Here is a 25447-nt window from a genome sequence, read left to right on the forward strand (position 1 = left end):
ATTGAATGCAACATCTCCAAGTTTGCGGATGACACGAAGCTGGGGGGCAGTGTTAGCTGTGAGGAGGATGCTAGGAGGCTGCAAGGTGACTTGGATAGGCTGGGTGAGTGGGAAAATGCATGGCAGATGCAGTATAATGTGGATAAATGTGAGATTATACACTTTGGTGGCAAAAACAGGAAAGTAGACTATTATCTGAATGGTGGCCGATTAGGAAAAGGGGAGATGCAACGAGACCTGGGTATCATGGTACACCAGTCATTGAAAGTAGGCATGCAGGTGCAGCAGGCAGTGAAGAAAGCCAATGGTATATTAGCATTCATAGCAAAAGGATTTGAGTGTAGGAGCAGGGAGATTCTACTGCAGTTGTACAGGGTCTTGGTGGGACCACACCTGGAGTATTGCGTACAGTTTTGGTCTCCTAATCTAATAAAATACATTCTTACCATAGAGGGAGTACAGAGAAGGTTCACCAGACTGATTCCTGGGATGTCAGGACTTTCATATGAAGAAAGACTGGATAGACTCGGCTTGTACTCGCTAGAATTTAGAAGATTGAGGGGAGATCTTATAGAAACTTACAAAATTCTTAAGGGATTGGACAGGCTAGATGCAGGAAGATTGTTCCCGATGTTGGGGAAGTCCAGAACAAGGGGTCACAGTTTACGGATAAGGGGGAAATCTTTTAGGACCGAGATGAGAAAAACATTTTTCACACAGAGAGTGGTGAAACTCTGGAATTCTCTGCCGCAGAAGGTATTTGAGGCCAGTTCATTGGCTATATTTAAGAGGGAGTTAGATGTGGCCCTTGTGGCTAAAGGGATCAGGGGGTATTGAGAGAAGGCAGGTACAGGATACTGAGTTGGATGATCAGCCATGATCATAATGAATGGCGGTGCAGGCTCGAAGGGCCGAATGGCCTACTCCTGCACCTATTTTCTATGTTTCTATGTTTCTATGTAGTTGAGGCCAATCATTGGCTATATTTAAGAGGGAGTTAGATGTGGCCCTTGTGGCTAAAGGGATCAGGGGGTATGGAGAGAAGGCAGGTACAGGATACGGAGTTGGATGATCAGCCATGATCATATTGAATGGCGGTGCAGGCTCGAAGGGCCAAATGGCCTACTCCTGCAACTATTTTCTATGTTTCTATGATGGGACAATTTTGTGTCACAGACCAGCAAGAGAATGCTTTCCATGTTTGCGATGTCTTCACGAACTTTTATACGTAAAGTCATAAATGATGAGATTTCTACTCTTTCCCTATCATAAGGAAGGCCTTGTGCTGCTGAGTAAAAATGCAACTGAAAAAAACCCAGCCACATGTTGATGATGCGTAATAGACAGACTCTGAGACTTAAAGGCCAGCACATGGCTTTGGTAGAGTCGCCAGGCTAGTAATACAGAAGTGTTTAAGAGGGAACTGCAGATGCTGGAAAATCGAAGGTAGACAAAAATGTTGGAGAAACTCAGCGGGCGCAGCAGCATCTATGGAGCGAAGGAAATAGGCTGAGTTTCCGCTGAGTTTTCGCTGCACCCGCTGAGTTTCTCCAGCACTTTTGTCTACCTTAGTAATGCAGAAGGCTGGGCTCAAATTACACAATGGTAGCTGAAGGTTTGAATTCTGCTAAGAAGCAACTAACTTTAGAGCAAAACTATTAGATTGTTTTAAAAACACACTCAATTCACTAATGTTGATATGAAATACAAACTGCCGAATAAATAAATAAAAATAAAAAGTCTGGAAATATTTAGCAGATCAGGAAGTTCCTGTGGAAAAGATTTTTGACCAGCTGAGTGTACTATCTGGATCATATACTGGCCATTTTTATTGAAAGGCCAGACACAGTAACATAACAGGTACAGGATACTGAGTTGGATGATCAGCCATGATCATATTGAATGGCGGTGCAGGCTCGAAGGGCCGAATGGCCTACTCCTGCACCTAATTTCTATGTTTCTATGTTTCTATATGTGGCACCGGACCAGCCTGGCAAGCCAATTAGTCATGAGGCAACAAAGGGATTGTCTAGTGACTATGAAATATAAACAGAATAAAGGACAGTAATCTGAATATTTTGTCAGCATTTTCTGTGTGTATAAAATATTTTCAATTGTTGATATCAGAAGCAAATGCCTGGTCTGAGTTAAGGTCTGAGTGTTATTAGTATGGTCTATTGAGTCTTTCCTTCTTGTTTTATTTTGCCGCAATGAGTTGAGGAAGTAGGCGTATGCTTGAAACCACTGATCAGAAAACATGTCATAGAAATTACATCAGGAGGCTCAAACGCATGAGCAAAAGAGCAAAGCAAAACCTACGTAGTCCTCTCAATGGAAATTCCACCAACAGAGGAATATAAAGTGTCTCTCAGTGAACCAGCAGCATTTTCAGTGAGACAGAGGCAGAAGCAACTCACAGCAGGTAAGAGTCTATGAAATTATAACTCAGGTCTTCACCCACAGTCCAGTTGCTTCTTAATTATTTATGATTATTGAGTAGCTGCCCAGGTGAGAGATTTAAAGTGAAGTACACAGAACCGCTGACAAACTCCACCCTTCATTGCGGCTTATCATGGAAAACTTTTGTAGTGAAATCGCCAGATATTTGGGAGAGTTTGAAGAGTTTGGTTGTTCAACATCATGGTTGGGGGGGGGGGGGGGGGGGGGGGGGGGGGGTCATTTAGAAACATTTAGAACATAGAAACATAGAAATTAGGTGCAGGAGTAGGTTGTGTTTTGATTGTTTATTATAAACAGTAATGTTAGTGTGAACAAATGTACTGCAATTGTGTATGGGATGGTATTCAGATGGTGAGAGATCAAAGGTATAGACAGCAAATGTGCAGTTAATGTGGCAGGCAGAGGCAGACAGTGTGGATGTAAAGATCTGCAACGTTACTGCATGCGTTAGCACTGAGTGAGTGTAATTACTGTGTTTAGTTTGCAATATTATGTAATGTATTGTTGTCATATAAAAGGTAATCAGCAGAGAGTACTGACTGTTGGAGGAAAAGTTTAATTTTTCTCTTAGGTATAGTTTAAATTTGCTCTTACTTCACGTAGGTAATGTTAAGCATCTTAAGTATCGTTGCAGCTAGTGGGGGATATCTCATTGTACTGTAGATTTTCAGCTTGTAGGTGGTCAGAAGGCTTTGAGAGTTCAGACAGTGAGTTACTCACCACAGAATATCCAGAAACGTTTGCAGGGACAGTAATTGCGTGGTTGTCCAGAAACATTTCTGAGTAATGACTACCTCCGAAGATTGATGATGGGGAATTTAACAATAGTTAAGCTATTGAGTGTCAAAGGTGAATGGTTAGACACTCTCTAATCTATAACTGAATATTATTTAGTTTAGTATAGTTTAACTTAGTTTATTGTCACATATACCGAAGTACAGTGCAAAGCTTTTGTTGCATGGTATCCAGTCAGTTGGATAGACTGGGAAATACTGTTTTGCTTCTTGTGTCAATAGAATAGTATTAGCTGATAGATTGGATAGCATGCAAAACAAATCTTTTCATTGTACCTTGGTACATGTGATAATAATAAGCCTAACCTAAGCCAATTACAAGGACCGCTCATACCCGTTTATTTTCACATAATCTCTATCATCGGGAAAAAGATACAAAAACCATGAAAGCACATTAAACCAGTCTCAAGTCCAGCTTTTTCCTCGCTGTCATCAAACTCTTGAATGGACCCCTCCCTAATGACATCAGGGATGAATTTGTTGATATTCCAATCTACCTCATAATGGCCCTTGCACTTTTTTTATCTGCACTTTCTCTGTCGCTGTAATACTATATTTTGCACTGTTTATTTTTCTCTTTTGCAGTACCTGATATACTCACGCGTATTATGGTTTGCCGGGATTGTGCACAAAACAATGTTTTTCACTGTTTCTTGGTACAGGTGATAATAATAATCAATACCAATAGATTACTGCCCCAATGTATTAAATGTCTGCATTTGATAGTAGAATCCACAGTATTTTGTCCAACATACATCAACTTTCAAGCTGCGCTCTTGAATTCTATTTCCCTTCAAGCTACATATTACCTGCAAGTTTCACCGTTTCTGAATCCGTATTTTTAATTTTAATATAAATAAGAAATCTGTTGGAGTCCCATAAACAAACACTTATGCACGACATATAAAACTGCCTGACGCCTCCTCATCTCAATACAATTCCTCAAAAAAGCAACCATTGCAATTAATCTATAATTCAATCAACTTTCCCTACTCAAAATTTAGACTGAACTTTAACCTTAGCCAATCACAATTCGTGTCATATGCTGCATGGAATTTGAATTAAACCACCTGGTACAATTTTCCATTTGAGTTGTCACAACATCAAATTTTGTGTAAGTTCAACAGATGTGATTTTCCATTTTTAAAGGTAGTTTTTACATTATAAAAACAGACAATAAATAGATTCAATGATGATAATAATACAATTCAATTTCACATAATGGCAATATGAGCTCTGAGTATTATAATTTAATTTTCCTGTTTCTTGTTGGCAACATATTTTTAGTGCTTCCCACAGCCTAACAGCTCACGTTTTGATGCATTAAACTGAACATTCATTGAGGCCATTTACTGCTGCAATATTATAGTATAAGGACTTGACTGTCATTAAGTTTACCGGATTGAACAAAGGCTTTGAAGTGTTCAGTGGCCACCACAAGCCTATTAACCACAATTGCTCAACTGAACAGCAGGCTAATGCGGAAACAGGGTGTGAGAAAAGTCTTCAAAATGTCACTATGTGTGAAGAACTGATTTCTTCATGACAGAACTTGTTAGGGTTTGGGATGGAAATGAGGATGTGGGTACTAGTTTGAGCCAGAAAACTAATTTAGGGGCAACTTATTTGACTCAAATACACTAATACCCTAAATATTGGAAACATTGAGTTTCCTGATTGTCTAGTTAACTAGCTTTAGACAAATTTTCATTCATTTGCTTGCATTCTGATATGAAAATGCTCAACGATTAAGCCATTTTGTGTCCCTTTTCATTGTACCTGTACCTTACCACGTTGCGTATACATGAATGAACTCAATGTTTAACTTTAAACTTAACTTTAAAATATATATTAATATCTGAAAAAAGCCAATAATAGCTGCAAGAGTTTAAAAAAGACAACATTCCACGAATGACAAATTACCCAAAATAGATTACAAACAATGACTATACCTCGGATAAGATAAGAAGTGTTCAGTCTAAAATGCCTTGCTCCTGGATTGAAAAAAATGGGCCTGCTTCAATTCAGCTAACTTTTAACGTAATGGAATATTTTTGCTTGCAAATTGAATCTTATGTTTTCTTTTCTCCCCATGTTTTAGATGACCATCATGACTAACATGTCTTTGTTGGTGGTATACCATGACAACATCACCCACACCACAATGAGCTCCAGTGCATCAGTCAAGGAATCGGGCTGTATAATTGAAGATGGCTTCCTTTCAATCTTGTTGCCTATTTTCTACACAATTATCTGTGTGATTGGGCTGCTGAGCAACCTGTTGGCTTTGTGGGTGTTTTACTTCAACCAGAAGAAGGCAACGTCAATCTCTACATACATGAAGCACCTGGCCCTGGCCGACCTGCTCTTGTTGCTCTGCCTTCCTTTCAGGATCTCCTACCACATCGGAGAGTATGAATGGCTGGCTACGTGTTACTTCTGCAAGATCATTGGGGCTTTCTTCTACATCAACATGTATGTCAGCATTGCATTCCTAGTGCTGATCAGCTTGGACCGCTATTTAAAGATCACCAGGCCTCTCCGCAAGTTCAGGATCCACAACATGAAATGGAGTTCGTGTATCTCCATGGGCGTGTGGGTCTTCACAATTCTGCTCATGCTACCCTTTATTGTGTTGAGCATCTTGAACTCAAAAGACTCAAGATGCTTCCACTACAAGAAGCAAGGTTTAACAGCCGGTTCAATGAACCTGGTCGCAGTGATTTTTATTTTCATACTCTCATTGCTTTTCCTAGTATCCTACGCTAAGATTGCTGTCAAGCTTTACAGAATCTCCCTGGGGAAAAAAAGGGAGCAGATCAGGAAAGTGAGGACCAGAGCCATTTTGAAGACTTTTATCGTTCTTGCGATCTACATTATGTGTTTCATGCCGTATCACATTGTCCGAATCCCGTACGTTCTGTCACAGATGAACATAATCTCCAGCTGCCAATCGGAGCATATCCTGCATGTAGCCAACGAACTGGTGCTGTGTCTCTCTGCCCTCAACAGCTGCCTTGATCCAATCATCTATTTCTTCCTCTCCAATTCTTTTCGCCGGACTATAATGTATACCGTTCATGGAAAGTTCAACAAGAATTTTCCCAAAACCAACGGGACGAAGAACAGTTTTAAATCCATCACAGAGATCTGAGTGTCAGAGCTGCAAACACCTGAGTAGATGATACAGAAGCAGAAGGTGTGGTCTTCAGGGTAGCATAGTCTTGCTCGAGGATGGTGTATCAGGAAAGGCTTGGCATCGTTACTTTCCTGCGGATTTAAGCAGCCTTACCAGGTGGAGCACAAATAGCCACTTATGGATTAATCCTGTAACCAGACTGGCAAATACATAGGATGCTTCATTTAAAAACATGATCACAATAAGGAAAATCCAGTTACTATGGGACGAGGGCAGCTACAGTTATGTGGAGTCTGATGAATGCTGGAACTCATGGAAATAGAAATATCGATGCAGGAAACCTTTGATGTAATCATACGTATTTCCACTGTGGCTTTATCACAACAGAAACTTAGTGTTTTTGCAAAGATGCAAGACCTACATTATATCCAATTTATGGCCCTGGTAAAAGGGCACGAGGAATGCTCACCGTCATTTCACATGCTTATAACATGGCATCGTATTAAAGTGCAATAAGGTATATTCCTCCTTGCGTAGCCTCAAGGTCAGTTATGGCAAACCTTCAGCTTTCAACTTCTCCTTTCCAAGCTATGTGGACACCAGGATGTATGGACTATCTGGAGAGAAGCAGAAGAAACTTCGCAACGCTTTTCACTCGCCTCCCAGAGCACAAGTTTTATGGAAAAGCAAATTCCACGGGGACATTTCTTAAAGAGAATAATTATTGTTTTAATGAGAACCCACCTTATCTGCACTAAAGACACCTTTTGGCCTGCTGGATGAAATAGAAATGAACCACAGGGCAGAGAAAAATATGCGGTGAATTCATTTTCTAGTGCAATAAGCAAAATGGAGTAGTCAATACACGAACTGACTAAATATATTGTGGCTTAAAGAGCCACCTTATATGTCTTATTTTATAAATAATTGTCTTTAAATGGAGTTAAACTTAAACCATTAAAATTATTAAACTGTAAATAAATGCAATGTGCAAATGGAAATTGTATATAAAAATCCACAAATTATGCTCAGTGTTACATCAAAATTTAGTCAAAAGGTAATTTTGTACAATTTAGCTTTACTCAAATAAAATATTTTATTTTTTCAATTATTTTTGGTTTTGAATTTTTAAACAGAGTTATTTGCAGAGACTGGGTGATAGGTTGCTGTCTCCTACATTTGCTGGATCTCTCCTTTGCTAACCATTTTAACTCCCCTTCCCACATTGACTTTCTATCCTTGGCTAAAGTGAAATCACGTGCAGCACCTCGTGTTCCGCTTGGGAGCTTGCACCCAATGGTATGAACATTAAATTCTCCAGTTTCAAGTAATACTCATACCTCCTCTCTTTTGCACTGCACCCCACACCCTCCTTCCTCGCCTACCACCCTCCTCCTTTCCCCACCTCTGTAGGCTCATCTCCCATTCCCGAGTCCCCATTTCCATCGATCCTCCCCCTCACCCCCTTCTGTCTGCTTTTCACTAATAGCCTTGGTCACTTACTCCACCCATCTGCCAGTCATTCCCCACATTCAACTGTATCCACCCACTTGCCAGCCTTAGCTCCACCCTCAACTCTCTTTCCAGTTTTCTTCCTGCTACTCCATCAGCCTGAGGAAGGATCCCAATCCAAGTCTGTCCATACACCCTCCACAGATGCTGCCTGACCTTCTGAGTTCCTCCAGCACTTTGTTTTTTGCTGTAATAATATTACAGATTGAAGCATTCTCTTTTCAGATGTTGCCCGACCAGCATTTTTAGGCTTTGTTATTAATGACAATATGCACTGCATATTTCCTTACTCTAACTCACTGCGGACACTACCTCTTCTCAAGATGTACAGAAGTGTGAAAATGCGCACCTCCAGATTAAAGGACTTTCTTCTCAGCTGTGATCAGGCAACTGGCCCATCCTATCACCAACTAGAGAGCGGTCTTGAGTTACATTTACCTCATTGGAGATCCTCGGACTATCTTTAATCAGACTTGACTGAACTTTATCTTGGACTAAACATTATTCCCTTTATCCTGTATCTGTACAGTGAGGACAGCTTAATTGTAATCATGTATAGTCCTTCTGCTGACTGGATAGCACACAACAAAAAGCTGTTCACTGTACCGCAGTACACGTGACAATAAACTAAACTAGATAAATATTATAAGCTGTTCAAGAAGGAACTGCAGATGCTGGAATATCAAAGGTACACAAAAATGTTGGAGAAACTCAGCGAGTGCAGCAGCATCTATGGAGCGAAGGAAATAGGTAACGTTTCGGGCCAAAACTCTTCTTCAGACTGATGGGGGTTGGGGGGGAAGAAAGGAAAAAGGAGGAGGAGCCCGAAGGCTGAGGGATGGGAGGAGATAGCCCGAGGGCTGAGGAAGGAGACAGCAAGGGCTAACAAAATTGGGAGAATTCAATGTTCATGCCCGCAGGATGCAGACTACCCAAGCGGAATATGAGGTGCTGTTCCTTCAATTTCTGGTGTTGCTCGCTCTGGCCATGGAAGAGACCCAGGACAGAGAGGTCAGATGGGGAATGGGAGGGGGAGTTGAAGTGCTGAGCAACCGAGAGGTCAGGTTGGTTAATGCGGGTCGAGCGGAGGTGTTCGGCGAAACGATCGTCAAGCCTCCGCTTGGTCTCACCGATGTAGATCAGCTGACATCTAGAGCAGCGGATGCAATACAGTGGCTTGCAAAAGTTTTCATACCCCTTGAACTTTTCCACATTTTGTCACGTTACAACCACAAACGTAAATGTATTTTATTGGGATTTTATGTGATAGACCAACACAAAGTGGTGCATAATTGTGAAGTGGAAGGAAATGATACATGGTTTTCAAATTTATTTACCAATAAAAAACTGAAAAGTGTGGCGTGCAAAAGTATTCAGCCCCCCTGAGTCAATACTTTGTAGAACCACCTTTTGCTGCAATTACAGCTGCAAGTCTTTTGGGGTATGTCTCTACCAGCTTTGCACATCTAGAGACTGAAATCTTTGCCCATTCTTCTTTGCAAAATAGCTCAAGCTCAGTCAGATTGGATGGAGAGCGTTTGTGAACAGCAATTTTCAAGTCTTGCCAGAGATTCTCAATTGGATTTAGGTCTGGACTTTGACTGGGCCATTCTAACACATGAATATGCTTTGATCTAAACCACTCCATTGTAGCTGTGGCTGTATGTTTAGGGTCGTTGTCCTGCTGGAAGGTGAACCTCCGCCCCAGTCTCAAGTCTTTTGCAGACTCTTAACAGGTTTTCTTCCAAGATTGCCCTGTATTTGGCTCCATCCATCTTCCCATCAACTCTGAACAGCTTCCCTGTCCCTGCTGAAGAAAAGCATCCACACAGCATGATGTTGCCACCACCATGTTTCACAGTGGGGATGGTGTGTTCAGGGTGATGTGCAGTGTTAGTTTTCCACCACACATAGTGTTTTGCATTTAGGCCAAAAACTTCAATTTTTGTCTCATCTGACCAGAGCACCTTCCTCCACATGTTTGCTGTGTCCCCCACATGGCTTGTGGCAAACTGCAAACGGGACTTCTTATGGCTTTTTTTCAACAATGGCTTTCTTCTTGCCACTCTTCCATAAAGGCCCGATTTGTGGAGTGCACGACTAATAGTTGTCCTGTGGACAGATTCTCCCACCTGAGCTGTGGATCTCTGCAGCTCTTTTAGAGTTACCATGGGCCTCTTGGCTGCTTCTCTGATCAATGCTCTCCTTGCCCGGCCTGTCAGTTTAGGTGGACGGCCATGTCTTGGTAGGTTTGCAGTTGTGCCATACTCTTTCCATTTTCGGATGATGGATTGAACAGTGCTCCGTGAGATGTTCAATGCTTGGGATATTTTTTTATAACCTAACCCTGCTTTAAACTTCTCCACAACTTTATCCCTGACCGGTCTGGCGTGTTCCTTGGGCTTCATGATGTTGTTTGTTCACTAATGTTCTCTAACAAACCTCTGAGGCCTTCACAGAACAGCTGTATTTATACTGAGATTAGATTACACACAAGTGGACTCTATTTACTAATTAGGTGACTTCTGAAGGCAATTGGTTGCACTGGATTTTATTTAGGGGTATCAGAGTAAAGGGGGTTGAATACTTTTGCACGCCACACTTTTCAGTTTTTTATTTGTAAAAAAATTTGAAAACCATGTATCATTTTCCTTCCACTTCACAATTATGTGCCACTTGGTGTAGGTCTATCACATAAAATCCCATTTACGTTTGTGGTTGTAACGTGACAAAATGTGGAAAAGTTCAAGGGGTATGAATACTTTTGCAAGCCACTGTAGATGAGGTTGGAGGAGATGCAGATGAACCTCCGTCGCACCTGGAACGACTGCTTGGGTCCTTGAATGGAGTCGATGGGGGAGGTTAAGGGACAAGTGTTGCATCTCTTGCGGCTGCAACGGAAAGTGCCCGGGGAGGGGCTGTTTTATTTTTCTTGTCTGGCTCTTTCTACCATCCACCTGCCTCTGCCTCCCAACTCCTTCCCTCCACATCCCCCCCAGCTGGCTCCACCCGGCCATCATCCCTAACCCCTCCTTAGAGCACTTCTCACCTACGCTCATTTCACCCCTACGATCATATTTTAAATTGGCTAATATTTATCTCCGCTCTTAGTCCTGCTGCAAGATCTCAACTCAAAAAATTACCAATTCTTTTATCCCCACAGATACTGTTCGACCTTCTGAGTTCCTCCTGCAATTAGATTTTTTTTTGTTCTGGATTCCAACATCTGCAGTCTCTTGTAGTCCCTTCCTCTATACAGCCTTTCTGCACAATTCACATCAGAGCAAGCTCCCACGGATCACCCCCCGTTTCATCAACCCTCATCTCACAGTGACACAAGGTCACTCGTAGCCCGAGACGTGATAAGTGTAACCCATTCGGCAGTGGGTGTGAGAGAACAAAGTCCCGTGTTTCCTTCACTTCTATAACAGTTTTCCACGCAGCTGTTCTGTGGTGGCCATGGGGAGAGCACTTTAACATCCACTGCTCCTCTTAATGTTGCAGCAGCTACATGTTTTTTTAAGCAGCTTTTAGAGATTGTCTGCATAAATCTTGTTTCAGCACATGATTTATATTCAAAATATCATAAAACTAATTTAATGAACGCTATTCCAATTTCATAGGTCCGCAGAGGACCGAGTGAGCGTTAGCTTTGTACATAGCTCACGCTTGGTGCACCAAAAGAGGGTGACATTCAATTCTGAAGCAATTGCGTCACTATTTCATGAACCACTGATTCTCCTTCCAGCATTTCATTTATCTGTTGAATTGTCGCTTGGCTCCCTCCCCTGGCTCAACGTTCTATTACAACTGCAGGTATCCTTTCTACACAACCATGCAGAATTTTAACTCTTACATTTTCTCACTGGTTGCAACGGATAATCCAACAAGCTGAGTGGAATCAGCACAAATTGTGAACAGCAAAGGTCATATGGCTCATGTCAGCTTACCTGTCCTGAATCCTAACTCGAGTAGGCACCTTACTGCAATATTTCATCATCTGTGTTAAACTTGGAATCAGTGGTAGAGAAACACTTGCAATGTGATTCATACTGCTATTACTTACAACAAAATTTGCCAATGGCTTGCAGCTAAAGAGGCATCCAAATTTTCTGGGAGCATTATTTACATAACTATTGGTGAAAGCATTGAAATAAAACATGTAAAAGAGACACAATCTACTAGGGCAGTCGAGTTTGACCTTTCAAAGATTCTCTTGAGTAAGTGCTTTTCAACAATGCTCTGAGACACAAACAAATCAAAAGGGAACATCTCCACTCTTCTACTTCTCCCCAATATTATTTCATAACAGTTGGGATAGAATTACCATCTGCTATCTGTACCAAGGGGCTGGCCTGCCCAGAAGAAAAAATCAGAACTGCAGAGACGAGGGCTCTGTTGCAAATAAAAAACAGAAAAAACACAGATGCCAAAGTTCTGAAATAAAAAATGAAAATGCGAGAAATAGTCAGATCAGGCAGCAACTGTGGAAGGAGAAACAAAGTCAAAGTTTCAGGTCTAGGACTCTTCTGAGGACCTGAAGCATCAACTCTGTTTTTCTTTCCATATCGGGTGCCTTATCTGCTGAGAGTATTGTAAGAAACCCTTGTGCCCCTCCACAGCAAGTTAGAAGTTAGGAGGAGGATTTTCCTCAGTGTGTTCCACAATTTCTGAGACTGCTTCTCGGAACCAAGTGACACCAAGATCTGGTGGCAATTCTCTCATTGCAGAGACTGCAAACCAGAGCTATAAATTACATTGCTGAGTGATTTCATAGAACTTAATCCTCAGAGTGGAGTTGCACGTAGAAGGATAATTGCAGAGTCCCTGGATCCAGGGGTGGGTTGCCTACTGGTGAACGAATACAAACCAGATCCCCTTCTGAATGTGGCGAGTCACATTACAGACACAATAGATTGAAACATTATTTTTATTTTTTACATTCAACAAAGATACAACAATTCATCATTTTTGGAAAGGCAACAGGGATTATATATATATATATTTTTTAAACATGAACCATCTATAAAGATCTTAAGTGGAGAGTTACTGTTGAATACGTTGGGGAGACATCATTCACTGTGGCACAATTTTACCCAATGTTGAGAGTGAATTCACAGGGCTCGTCATCATCTTTACCCTTTTCACTTTGCACTCAAAACTAGTTTAAGTCACATGTAGATAGAGTCCAATTACCTGAGTGGAGAAAATAGCTATCAGAAAATCAGAAGGAAAAAGGAAACAGCTCACAGCAAAGCATTTCGACTATTAACATAGAGCCATTTTTTACTTTTTCCAAAAATGTATCCTTACTAGCTTTTCTTGTTATTTCCCAGTTAACCACTGAGATATCCACTACGATTCTCAGCCTCAAATTCATGTTGACATTCTCCACGTGGTCCTAGACAATGAACAGCCTGATGCAGCACTCATCAGATGCACAGGCTCATACATACATTCCAGCTACTGCTGAGAGGAAGAGCAGTGTGGTAATGTACAGCCATTAGCAACCTGCAGTGACTGCTCCCAGGGCTGCACAAGCACTACCAGACCAGTGTCTTGGGAGTAGCCATAATGGGGGAGGCTGTGTTAACGTGCATGTGCTTTGTTGAGGGTAAGTGCTGAGGCTTCGACTCATGAAGCTTTGGCAAGGAGGCGGGGTGGAGGGTGACAAGAAGATAAGGTCCGAGTTTTTTTTAATTGAAGAGATTGGTTGAAGACGACTTTTGGCATGCTGGCCTTCATCAGTCAGAGAATAAGTGTAGAAGTTGGAACATTATGTTATAGTTGCATAAGTCACTATTGAGACCACATTTGCGGTATTGCGTTCAGTTTTTGTCACCCTGTTATAGAAAAGATTATGCTAAGTTAGAAAGAATGCAGAGACGATTTACAAGGATGTTGCAGGGCATGAAGACCTGTGCTATAGTAAGAGGTTGGGCAGGAGAGGACTTCATTTCCTGGAGCACAGGAGACTGTGGTGTGATCTTATAAATGCCTGTTAGGTTATGAGGGGGAATAGATATTGTAAATGCAGTCTTTTATCCAGGTTTGGAAATCAAGAACTAGAGGGCATAGGATTAAGTTGAGAGGGGAATTAATTCGATACTCTATACTCATGACTGCGTAGCCGGTCACAGTGCGAACTCCATCATCAAGTTCGCTGACGACACCATTGTTGTGGGATGTATCACTGATGGGGATGAGTCAGAATATAGAAGAGAGATCGAGCAACTGTCCATATGGTGCCAGCACAATAGCCTGGCCCTCAACACCAGCAAAACCAAGGAACTGATTGTGGACTTTGGAAGGAGTAGGATGGGGACCCACAGTCCTGTTTATATCAATGGGTCGATGGTTGAAAGGGTCAAGAGCTTCAAATTCCTGGGCGTGCACATCTCTGAAGATCTTTCCTGGTCCGAGAACACTAATGCAATTATCAAGAAAGCTCATCAGCGCCTCTACTTCCTGAGAAGACTACGGAGAGTCGGTTTGTCAAGGAGGACTCTCTCTAACTTCTACAGGTGCACAGTAGAGAGCATGCTGACCGGTTGCATCGTGGCTTGGTTCGGCAACTTGAGCGCCCTGGAAAGGAAAAGACTACAAAAAGTAGTAAACACTGCCCAGTCCATCATCGGCTCTGACCTTCCTTCCATCGAGGGGATTTATCGCAGTCGCTGCCTCAAAAAGGCTGGCAGTATCATCAAAGACCCACACCATCCTGGCCACACACTCATCTCCCTGCTACCTTCAGGTAGAAGGTACAGGAGCCTGAAGACTGCAACAACCAGGTTCAGGAATAGCTACTTCCCCACAGCCATCAGGCTATTAAACCTGGCTCGGACAAAACTTTGATTATTAATAACCAATTATCTGTTATTTGCACTTTATCATTTTATTTATTCATGTGTGTATATATTTATATTACGGTATATAGACACATTGATCTGTTTTGTAGTAAATGCCTACTATGTTCTGTGTGCTGAAGCAAAGCAAGAATTTCATTGTCCTATCAGGGACACATGACAATAAACTCACTTGAACTTAATAAGAACTTGCGGGACAACATTCTCACATATAGGGTCGTGGGTATATGTATCAAGCTGCAGAGGAAGTAGTTGCAGCAGACATAATAACAACATTAAAAAAAACATTTTACTGGTATATGGATAAGAACGGTTTCGGGAGATATGGACCACATGCAAGAAAATGGGACTAGCTTAGATTGGCCATCTTTATCAGCATGGCAAACTTGGGCCAAAGGGCACATTTCCATGCTCTCTGACTCTATGACTAAATCTTAACTAACCTCCTTCCACCTAGATGAAGGATGCATGAGACCCAGTCTGTCCAATGATGGACTGACAGTCAATGCATTGTCTAGTGAAGACAAATTTCTATCTGAAATGTCCTCGCTCTTCAGGGAACAGGGATTCCCCTCCTCCACCATAGATGAGGCTCGCACCAGGGTCTCTTCCATACCCCGCAACGCTGCTCTCTCTCCCCATCCCCGCACTCGCAACAAGGGCAGAGTCCCCCTAGTCCTCACCTTTCACCCCACCAGCCGGCAAATACAACAAATAATCCTCCGCCATTTCCGCCACCTCCAACATGACCCCACCACTCACCACATCTTCCCATCTGCCCCCATGTCTGCCTTCCACAAAGACCGCTCCCTCCGAAACTCCCTTGTCAATTCTTCCCTTCCCTCTCGTACCAACCCCTCCCCGGGCACTTTCCGTTGCAACCGCAAGAAATGCAACACCTGTCCCTTCACCTCCCCCCTCGACTCCATTCAAGGACCCAAGCAGTCGTTCCAGGTGCGACAAAGGTTCACCTGTATCTCCTCCAACCTCATCTACTGCAAGCCGCTGTTCTAGATGTCAGCTGATCTACATCGGTGAGATTAAGCGGAGGTTGGGCGATCATTTCGCCGAACACCTCCGCTCAGTCCACAATAACTTACCTGAACTCCCGGTGGCTCAGCACTTCAACTCCCCCTCCCATTCCCAATCCGACCTCTCTGTCCTGGGTCTCCTCCATTGCCAGAGTGAGCAACACCGGAAATTGGAGGAACAGCACCTCATATTCCGCCTGGGTAGCTTGCGTCCTGATGGCATGAACATTGAATTCTCCCAATTTTGCTAGCCCTTGCTGTCTCCTCCCCTTCCTTAACCCTCAAGCTGTCTCCTCCCATCCCCCCGCCTCGGGCTCCTCCTCCTCTCTTTTTCCTTCCTTCTCCTCCCCCTCCACCCCCCATCAGTCTGAAGAAGTGTTTCGGCCCGAAACTTCACCCATTTCCTTCGCTCCATAGATGCTGCTGCGCCCGCTGAGTTTCTCCAGCATTTTTGCGTACCTAAGACAAATTTCTAACTGGGAGTATGGGGCATTGTGATCAGGAGAGGCAAAGAGGCATGCTGTTGGATGCACCGCACTTGGATCATGCTAGAGAGGTTAACTGAAAGACTAGGCTGCTGTAGAGGAACAACAAGGAGAGGAGAAATGTGGGGCAACCACTGTGTTAAGGGGTTGTCCCAATTCCCTTACCATTTATCTTGACTTTCCCCTCTACAAAATGAACTAAGCATTTTCAAAATAGTGAAACCATTGACATGAAGGTCAAAAGCAACTTGGGGATTCTTGTGCATAGATCAATTTAAAAAAATGGGTCAGACAGCATGTCTGGAGAAAAGGAATAGGTGGCATTTCACAGTCGAGACCCTTCTTCAGACTGAAGCTCTCTTGTATTAGCAAAATAACCCAGCTGCTAACAGGCAACTGAATCATCCTACCGTGATCAGAGAGCACTGCTGAACTATCTACCTCTAATGTCCCACAGATTATCTTTGACCTGACTTTGCTAGCTTTACCTTGCACTAAAAGTTATTCACTTATCTTATACCTTTACACTGTAAATGGATTGATTGTCTGAATAGGATAGGAATAGGAATACTTTATTGTCACATGTGACTAGGCACAGTGAGATTCTTTGCTTGCATGTACAATGTATACAAATAGCAGCCACCTACAGCACTGACAAATTTACGAAGCACGATGACTCCCCCTTGTTTCTCCCCCCCCCACCTACTACCTACCCCCCCCCCCCCCCCCCCCCCCCCCACACACACACACAGCGGTCCCTCCATGCCAAGTCCTCCATTGTTCTTCCCCTCCCCCTTCACAGCGGTCTCCCCATTGACCGTGGGTCGGCCTGCGAGGCATCGCCGCCGCCGCGAGGCTTCACCACCGCCCGAGGCTCCATCGTCACGAGGGGTCACTGCTGTCGACACCCCACTTCACGCCTCCATGAGACTCAACTGACCCAGACTCTGACCCGCGAGGCCCCGGCCAGGCTCCGACCCAGGCTTCTACATGGCGATCCGGGAGGCATGGAGAGCGCGGCACCTCGATAAAGACCTCCGGCTGCGTTCCCAGTCCACAGCCATCGCCTGTGGAGATGGACTGGATGGAAGGAGGTAATGAGCCTGTGATCAACTGGGCTGCAGGTTCAGGTGGTTAAGAGCAGAGCAGATGCCAAACCAGAAATGTATTGTCTTCCTGCTGACTGGTTAGCACGCAACAAAGAGCTTTTATCTATACCGTTGCACATGTGACTATAAACTATACTGAACTGAACTGATGCCAAATCAACTGTTAATGTTAACTCTTGCATTCAGTTCGCCAGGCGCATTAAAAAGGCAGCTAATAACAGATGGTCAAGTTTAATCACCTACTTCTGTTCCCATGGCTCCCCTCGAGGACATCCACACTTGGCGTCATTGATAGATTTTATCAGATGATTTAGTAGCAACAGGTTTCCTTTCACTGGACAATAATAAGGTTACTTCTCACCCTCTGTATGAACAGGTTTTTCCTGGTCATGGCCACAATAATCACACTCAGGCAAGTGGACAAGCCCAGCAGCTGCAGGAATGTTGGAACAGAGGGCAGGTGTCGCATCCAGAAAGTCATGGTCATCGGCTGAGTTGGAATTTCCTGAATGTAGACAATGAATAAGCTTTAATCCTTCCTGTTCAGCAACTCCATTTAATGGTTATTTTGTACAAATAATTGCTTTTATTATGTGTTATCATTGCCCCGTCTTCTACAGGTGCACAGTAGAGAGCATACCGACTGCTTGCATCGTGGCCTGGTTCGGCAACTTGAACGTCCAGGAGCGGAAAAGACTGCAAAAAGTTGTGACCACTGCCCAGTCCATCACCAGCTCTGACCTCCCCACCATCAAAGGGATCTAAAATAGTTGCTGCCTCAGAATGGCAGTCAACATCATCAAAGATGCACACCATCCTGGTCACACACTCATTTCACCATTACCATCGGGAAGAAGGTACAGGAGCCTGAAAACTGTAACATCCAGGTTCAGGAACAGCTTCTTCCCTACAGCCAACACGACAACAAATACTGAAATACAACAGACTATTATTATTATTATTGTACTATATCTGTTTATTTATTGAGTATGTGTGCATGTGTATATACACACACTGAACTTTTTTTTCTCCCGTTATGTACTATGTTTACATATTCTGTTGTGCTGCAGCAGGGAGAAATTCCATTGTCCCATCTGGGACATATGACAATAAAACACTCTCGACTTTCTTGACTCTCTTGTTGGTAGAGGTCAAAGGTTAATTTATTTGAGAGAAACAGCATGGGAAAAGGCACACCGTGTCCACACTGACCATTGATCACTGATTCACACTCGTTCTATGTTATCGCACTTTCACTTCTACTCCCTACACACTCGAGGTAATTTACAGCAACTAATTAACCTACAAATCCGCACATCTTTAGGATGTGGGAAGAAACTGGAGCATCCAAAGGAAACCCATGTAGTCACAAGGGGAAGGCGCAAACTCTCCACAGACAGCGCCCTCCATGGATCACTGTGTATATTTACAGTTGGGAATATGTCCTTATGTCCCACAAGCTAAAGCACAGTTCATTCCTACTCTCCAGATATACTAACGCTTATCACAGAAACCAGTCACTCAACTTCAAATCTGTTTTATTACTCAATCACCAGGCTGATTTAGTAACAGGTTGCTTACAGTTTTAGTTTAGGTTTCTCAGCACTTACTTGAACCTCAGGCTCGAGACTCCATATTGCTGCCTCTGGAATGATTCCCACTGCACACATTACCTGCAGATGGAACACGGGCTGAATGACAACATTGCTCAGCAATTATTCTCACACACAGATAGTTCAAACTGAACCAAACTTGAACTCGGATTCTATCTGTTCAGTGTCATCTCAGGGGAGAGTATAATGTTACACTCACTATTTTCACCTCCATGGACTTCTCATGTTTTACATGACTAACCCATGCTGAAATTACCACCACTGCATACAGTTGTTCAGATGTGTTTGTTAGTGGGGAAATACACGATTTTTCAAGTTTAAAGCAGGATATAATTCTAATGAAAAACAACATTTGGACAATACTTTGAACGGAACAGTATATTGATAAATATATACAAATAGAACATGCTGCAAATAATCAACATATCCATGGACCTTTCACTGCTGTTTCCGCTTCTCCGCTTCTCACTTCACAGAAGGCCTGCCACATTGCTCCAGCTTTTTCTTTTAAGTTTTAGGTCACCAGAATTTACAGTATTTGTCTATTACACTGGTGACAGTTCAAAACCAGTGCCCACAAGCACACTGATGCCACTCGCTTCTATCCTCTGTCAGCATTGATTTAGCCGATCCCAACAGCATGATCAGCTTCAACATCTCCAAATGTCCTTTCTCCTCTAAATAAGAAGTTAGTGTGGGCAGGCTATTCCAGTATGTTCTAATACATATTTAATTTGTCAGAGAAATATACAGAGGCTTGACTGAAGTGAATCAATGGTTGGTGGGGGAGTCATTTCATGTAGGTCTCATTCCTGGTTTACCTCTCTGGCAGCACGTTCCCCAGCCCGTACCGCTCCATCCATGTACCCACTCCACTTGGTAGCCGTTTCGGTGCCGGCAAAGTAGAGTCTCCCAAAAGGCTCTCGTAGAACTCTGCACATTGAAAGCAATGTGTATCAGTTAATTCATCAAACCAAGTCAGTTTATCTAATACTGAGTAGTCATCTCCTGTTTAGATCAGAATCTGAATACGTTGTCCCTCATTGAATTTTGTGCAACATGTGCTGTCCAAGTGTTTGACCTCACAGGCCACTGTGGAGCCTTGGGTCCTAAATAGAAAACACTAATGTTCATTAGTTTGTTTATATCGCCATCTGACGATATCAACAAATCTCAGTTAGAGATGCAGGAGTTGTCCACTGGGGAGGCAGCAGTGCTAAGAAAAGTCCTTTCCAAAATCCACTTGCCGGATCTCCTATTTGCCTCTGAGATTTGTAAGAGATATAGCCGGTAGAAACATAGAAACAAGGTGCAGGAGTAGGCCATTCAGCCCTTCGAGCCTGCACCGCCATTCAATATGATCATGGCTGATCATCCAACTCAGTATCCTGTACCTGCCTTCAAGGCACCTACCACAAGGCCTTAAAGATACCACCAAAAATGTCTTCCATTTTCACTGGAAGAATGTGAAGAAAGGTCGGTGTCCACTCCCAGCTCGACATCCCACACATGAGCCTCTAGTTACACTCAGTCATATTGGCAGGCCCAGCACCAGACTCCCAATCCAGGCACTCTGTCCTCATCTCCATAACTGGAAGAGTTATCCAACAGACAAACAAAAAGATTCAAGGACGCACATAAAGTCTACTTAAAAAATACAAACTCCTCCTAGAATCCCAGGCCCATAACCATTATTCCAGATGGAATGGAAAGCCTAGTGTCCATGTATTGGGAGCTCATTGAAGTCCAACACAGTGATGGAAGGTGTGCACCATCACACAAATTATCCACCTGCGCTTGTCATCAGTGGAAGAGTCTGTGGCTCCTACAATAGTCACCTCAGAAAACCCAAAACTGGAGTGGAACCATTCATCCTTGAGTCTGAGGGATTGCTTAATAAAATAGGCCAGCAAGCACCATGGGGATGGATGAACAACTGTTAGTATGGTTTAGGACATGTGCAGCAGAGTTTTAGATGATCTAAAGTTGAGATAAACTAGTTCGCGGGAGTTCAGGTGCATTTGTATTGGAATTATTATATCTTATGGCAACAAGGGAGGAAATAAAATTGTTCAATTGTAGATTACTAGAAGGAAAGCTGGAGTTAGACAATGTTATAGAGGCAGAAACAGATGGCATGGATAAGTAGTGCAATACATAACTCTGAGACAAACATGAGTCCGAGCTTGTGAATAGTCTAGTTCTGTTTCAGAAGAATTACAACAGATACTATTCATCTGCAGAGGTCCATCTTGGTTGTAAGCATAATGTTGATCCCATTTACTTGACAGAAGGGACATTCTGTTCTATGTTGCAGCTATCAAGAGCAAATATTGTGACGTGCGTACCTGCCAAACTGAACAAACGTTCCGGGTGGGAAATATGCAGTGTAGCAGCCACCTGAATACTGCTCTGCACACCAGTCCTTCTCTTCATAATGAACAGCCTGGCAGAAATAAAAGTTAATCTTGTCATTACCTGTAATCAGGGACGGCCTTAAGCCGATTGGACCGATTGCTCCCAATTGTCCCCGCGATTAAGGGGACCCCGCGCCAGAGTAATCTAATCTCGGCTAGGGTAGATCTACCCCGGGTGGAGGGGGGAGAGAGGGGCGGAGAGAGAGTAGAGGGGTGTGAGGGGGAATGGAGAAGGAGGAGATGGGTCGTTCGCTCACGGCAGCGCTCCCACCCCTCCAGTCGCCGTGCTTCACACACACAGCCCCGGCTCCACCCCTCTCTCTCCCCGGGGAGATGCGGTGAACAATACACGGAGGGCCAGCCCGGGGTTAGGAGCAACGTTTACAAACATCGGCCTCAACTCCCACTTGTCCGCCCAGACCCCGGCATCTGCTCCCGCCGCCGGCCCTCTCCCTCCCTTCTCTCCTTCCCTCCCTCCTTCCTCTCTCTTTTCCCTTCTCTCATTCGCTCCATCCCTTCTTTCTCTCCTTCCCTCCCTCCTTTCTCTACTTCCCTCCCTCCCGTCCTTCCTCCCTTCTCTCCCTCCCTCCCACACACACATAACGCACAGACAACTAACACACACATCTAAGTTAGGATGGGGTAGAAGCCCAAAGGGTAGGATGGGGCTGAAGCCCAAAATTTAATGCCTGGACTGGTTTTTCACCAATGGTTATTGGTTTTCCAGGATCTATTTAATTAAATTACTTTTTTTTTCATTTCAGTCACTAAAACAAGACGTATTGTAACTATATACTTTTCAGAGCTGATCTACACATTTTGTTTGTTACTTGTAGGCTTACATGTATACAATTTTATATTAAAATGTAGCTTAGATCTGTTTGGTCCACTAAGTCGCATGCACTTTTTAAACGCACATTTTGATTATTTTCCATTCTACCATAGAGATATCAAGTCTACAATAGACTTTAATTATATTTCTATTAATCTACAGACCTTGGCTGGGAACCTGGGGCTCACCAAAATTGTTCCCAATTGGGCCACGCACCTCCTAAGGCCGGCCCTGCATGTAATAATAACAACAGATGTATGTGGGCACTCAACTTCTGTGTAGGCACTCAATTAATTTTCTGAGCGCATAATATGAACATAATTTTTGAATATTCTTTGAACAATAGTCATTGTAAGGCATGAACCAACTGGAGAAAATGGTGACCATATTACCGAGGGAAGGACAAACAAGAATAAAATTACCAATTTTATAATGAGACTGCTGTTGGGCCTTTGTCATGGAGTCATACGAGTCGAAAAGGTACCCCTCAGGTTCCTATTAAATCTTTTCCCCTTCACCTTAAACCTATGTCCTCTTGTTCTCCATTCGCCTCTGGGGGAGACCCTGTGCACTTGCCCAAGAATCAATGGCAAGTGACAAGCAGATCAATATTTGTTTTTGGCCCGTGGATGTACGAGTGGCATTTTCAAAAGTGAATCCCAACCCCAACCCCCCTCACCCTTCTTTAGAAAGTGCTTACATACAGGGCTTCCTCTGTTCCCAGAACTTTTGCGTAAATCTGGCAAATTCTTTTCTTCCTGAAAAAGAAACAAGACTTTGTGCCAAAAATCTCAACTAAAAAAATCACTAGGTTAAAACCGTGGCATAAAATATCACAGCCATTGGAAATCTGATATAAATCAAAGGATGGTAGAAAGAGAAAGACAGGCAGCTTCTGTGGAGAGAGAATTGCTGTTTCATCAGCAAAGTTTTTAAGATGGAGCAGATGGGGGGGGGGGGAATGGCAGAGAGAGCAAAAGGAACACTAGAGTCGGGATATGGGAGGAAAAGTAGGGGAGAATAAATAACAAAAATGGCTGTAAAGTGAATTAAAGGAGCATAGTAAAGACATATATTGAATAATAAGTGGGTTTTGAGATGATGAAATTAGGAGGAGGAATACAACATTTGAAGAGACCAGAAGGAGGGAAATAAAAACTGTGAATGTAGGAAATATAATATACAAAGGCAGGAATAGTGGTAATAATCTGAAATTGTTGAATTCAGTGTTGTCCTAAGAATTGTAATGAGCCTGGTGAAAAGGTAAGGATGTATATCAGAGTGGATTTGGGAGAGTGAAGTGAAAAACTAAAGTGACACAAGTCTTGAAACTCAGGGAAGTCCTTGCGCATTGCAAAGAGGTGTTCTGAAAAGTTGTCACCTTATCCATGTTTGTTTGTTTTTAGTGCAAACACAGCATTAACAACAAATGAAGATCATATAGGTGAGCATGCCATGAAGATTTTGGAATGCCAAGAAATGAAGGGATATGGGGCAGGAAAGTGGTGCTGAGGGAGGGTTACACGGGAACAGGTTCAAGGATCTGACTAGTAGAACAGGAAAAGGCTCACTGGTCTGTTTAGTTGCAAATCAGTTTTATTGGCAAGAGAGGACAAAAACAATCTCTCTCCCCCCCTAAATATAGCTCTACCGGCCAAAGCCCAGTGGGCTTTAAACATAGGTTAATTAAACATACAAGGTTAATTCCTGGGAAGACTGAGATATTTATATGCTGAGAGAATGGAGCAGCTGGGCTTGTACACTCTGGGGTTTAGAAGAATGAGAGGGTATCTCATTGAAACATATAAGATTGTTAAGGGCTTGGACACGCTAGAGGCAGGAAACATGTTCCCGATGTTGGGGGACTCCAGAACCAGGGGCCACACAGTTTAAAACTAAGGGGTAAGCCATTTAGAACGGAGACGAGGAAACACTTTTTCTCACAGAGAGTGGTGAGTCTGGAATTCTCTGCCTCAGAGGGCAGGGGGGAGGCAGGTTCTCTGGATGCTTTCAAGAGAGAGCTAGATAGGGCTCTTAAAAATAGCGGAGTCAGGTAGATATGGGGAGTGGGCAGGAACGGGGTACTGATTGGGGATGATTGGCCATGTTCACATTGAATGGTGGTGCTGGCTCGATGGGCCGAATGGCCTACTCCTGCACCTATTGTCTATTGACCACAATGCTATGGGTCACAGACTGTTCTGGAAAATTCTCGTATAACAGGGAGAGGGTAGGCCAGGTTGTTATTGAACAGTGAAGTAAACACAGGAGGCTGAATGTCCAACTCCTGCTTCCAATTTTTTTTTCTCTAATGCTTTAAGCACAAATAAATTTGCACTGCATGTGGAGAGATGTTTTGAACCATGGAATTGGTTCCTCGAAATTGGAACTGCTTCCCTTCCAATTTAAGTTGGAAGGGAGGAGGTTAACAGACATTAGTTGCAAATCCTCTGATTGCATGGTACTGGATGTTGGTGCAGCTGGAAAAGTGGAGCAGATTCCTGGTCCTCGTGAAATGCTTAAAAAGGGGGCATGGGTGCACGGTAGATTATGGCCCAAGGGTGAGGACTCCAGAAATGATGATGATTTATCAACGTACATGTTGGTTTGGTGGATGGTGAGGAGAAGAGCTCATGAGAGCACGAGAAATGCAGACAATGAAACAGGCACGGGTGATGGCCCACTTAACCCAAGATTGAAGAGAAAGCAAGATACAACAGAAGCGGTATTGTGGAAGGTGGCATTGTCAGAGCAAATGTGGTGGAGAAGAACATTTGCAGAATGACATGGAGTCCTTATAGAAACAGGGCAGAAAGAAATGTAATGTTAAATGTTGTGTCGCTAAGCTGTCACTTTTAATTTTCCATCCCACTGACTTCTCCATTTGTAGCTTCCTACACCATCTCAACAAAGCTCAATGTAAGCTTTGCACTCCTGTCTGGGCACGTTTATAACTCTTGTGACAAGGTCGAATTCAACTTTTTAGAAAACCGGCTACTTTCATTTTGTAATGAAAACAAATCATTTACCTGCAATATTGACTGCCACATATATCTGTTGAAGCAGTTAATGGAGGGCCAAAACATACACGGGGGGCGATGAAGTGAGGGGACTGGGTAGAAAGTAGAAGAGTGGGAAAAATTAATGTGGGAAAATTAAAGTAATTTAAAGTTGTGGATTCCATGGATT

The 25447-nt window shown here is 43.2% G+C and overlaps 2 protein-coding genes across 2 annotated transcripts in view; one reads left to right on the plus strand and one right to left on the minus strand.

Annotated features, from left to right (window-relative positions):
* Positions 1 to 2752: 2752 nt before the first annotated feature.
* Positions 2753 to 8681, plus strand: LOC129702195 (probable G-protein coupled receptor 34). Its single transcript, XM_055643835.1, has one exon. The coding sequence runs from the start codon at positions 5356 to 5358 to the stop codon at positions 6406 to 6408; it is 1053 nt and encodes a 350-aa protein (XP_055499810.1). The 5' UTR covers positions 2753 to 5355; the 3' UTR covers positions 6409 to 8681.
* Positions 8682 to 8702: 21 nt separating this feature from the next.
* The window catches only part of LOC129702194 (amine oxidase [flavin-containing]-like), a 43252-nt gene continuing 26507 nt past the window's right edge, over positions 8703 to 25447 (minus strand). The window contains exons 11-16 of the mRNA XM_055643834.1: positions 22959 to 23016; positions 21358 to 21455; positions 19831 to 19942; positions 19007 to 19069; positions 17758 to 17901; positions 8703 to 13101 (exon numbers count right to left, since the gene is read on the minus strand). Coding sequence (XP_055499809.1) covers positions 13072 to 13101; positions 17758 to 17901; positions 19007 to 19069; positions 19831 to 19942; positions 21358 to 21455; positions 22959 to 23016 — 505 coding nt within the window. The 3' untranslated portion in view covers positions 8703 to 13071. The remainder of the gene's footprint in view (positions 13102 to 17757; positions 17902 to 19006; positions 19070 to 19830; positions 19943 to 21357; positions 21456 to 22958; positions 23017 to 25447) is intronic.

This window comes from Leucoraja erinacea, chromosome 12 (assembly GCF_028641065.1).
Source record: "Leucoraja erinacea ecotype New England chromosome 12, Leri_hhj_1, whole genome shotgun sequence".
Lineage (NCBI taxonomy): Eukaryota > Metazoa > Chordata > Chondrichthyes > Rajiformes > Rajidae > Leucoraja > Leucoraja erinaceus.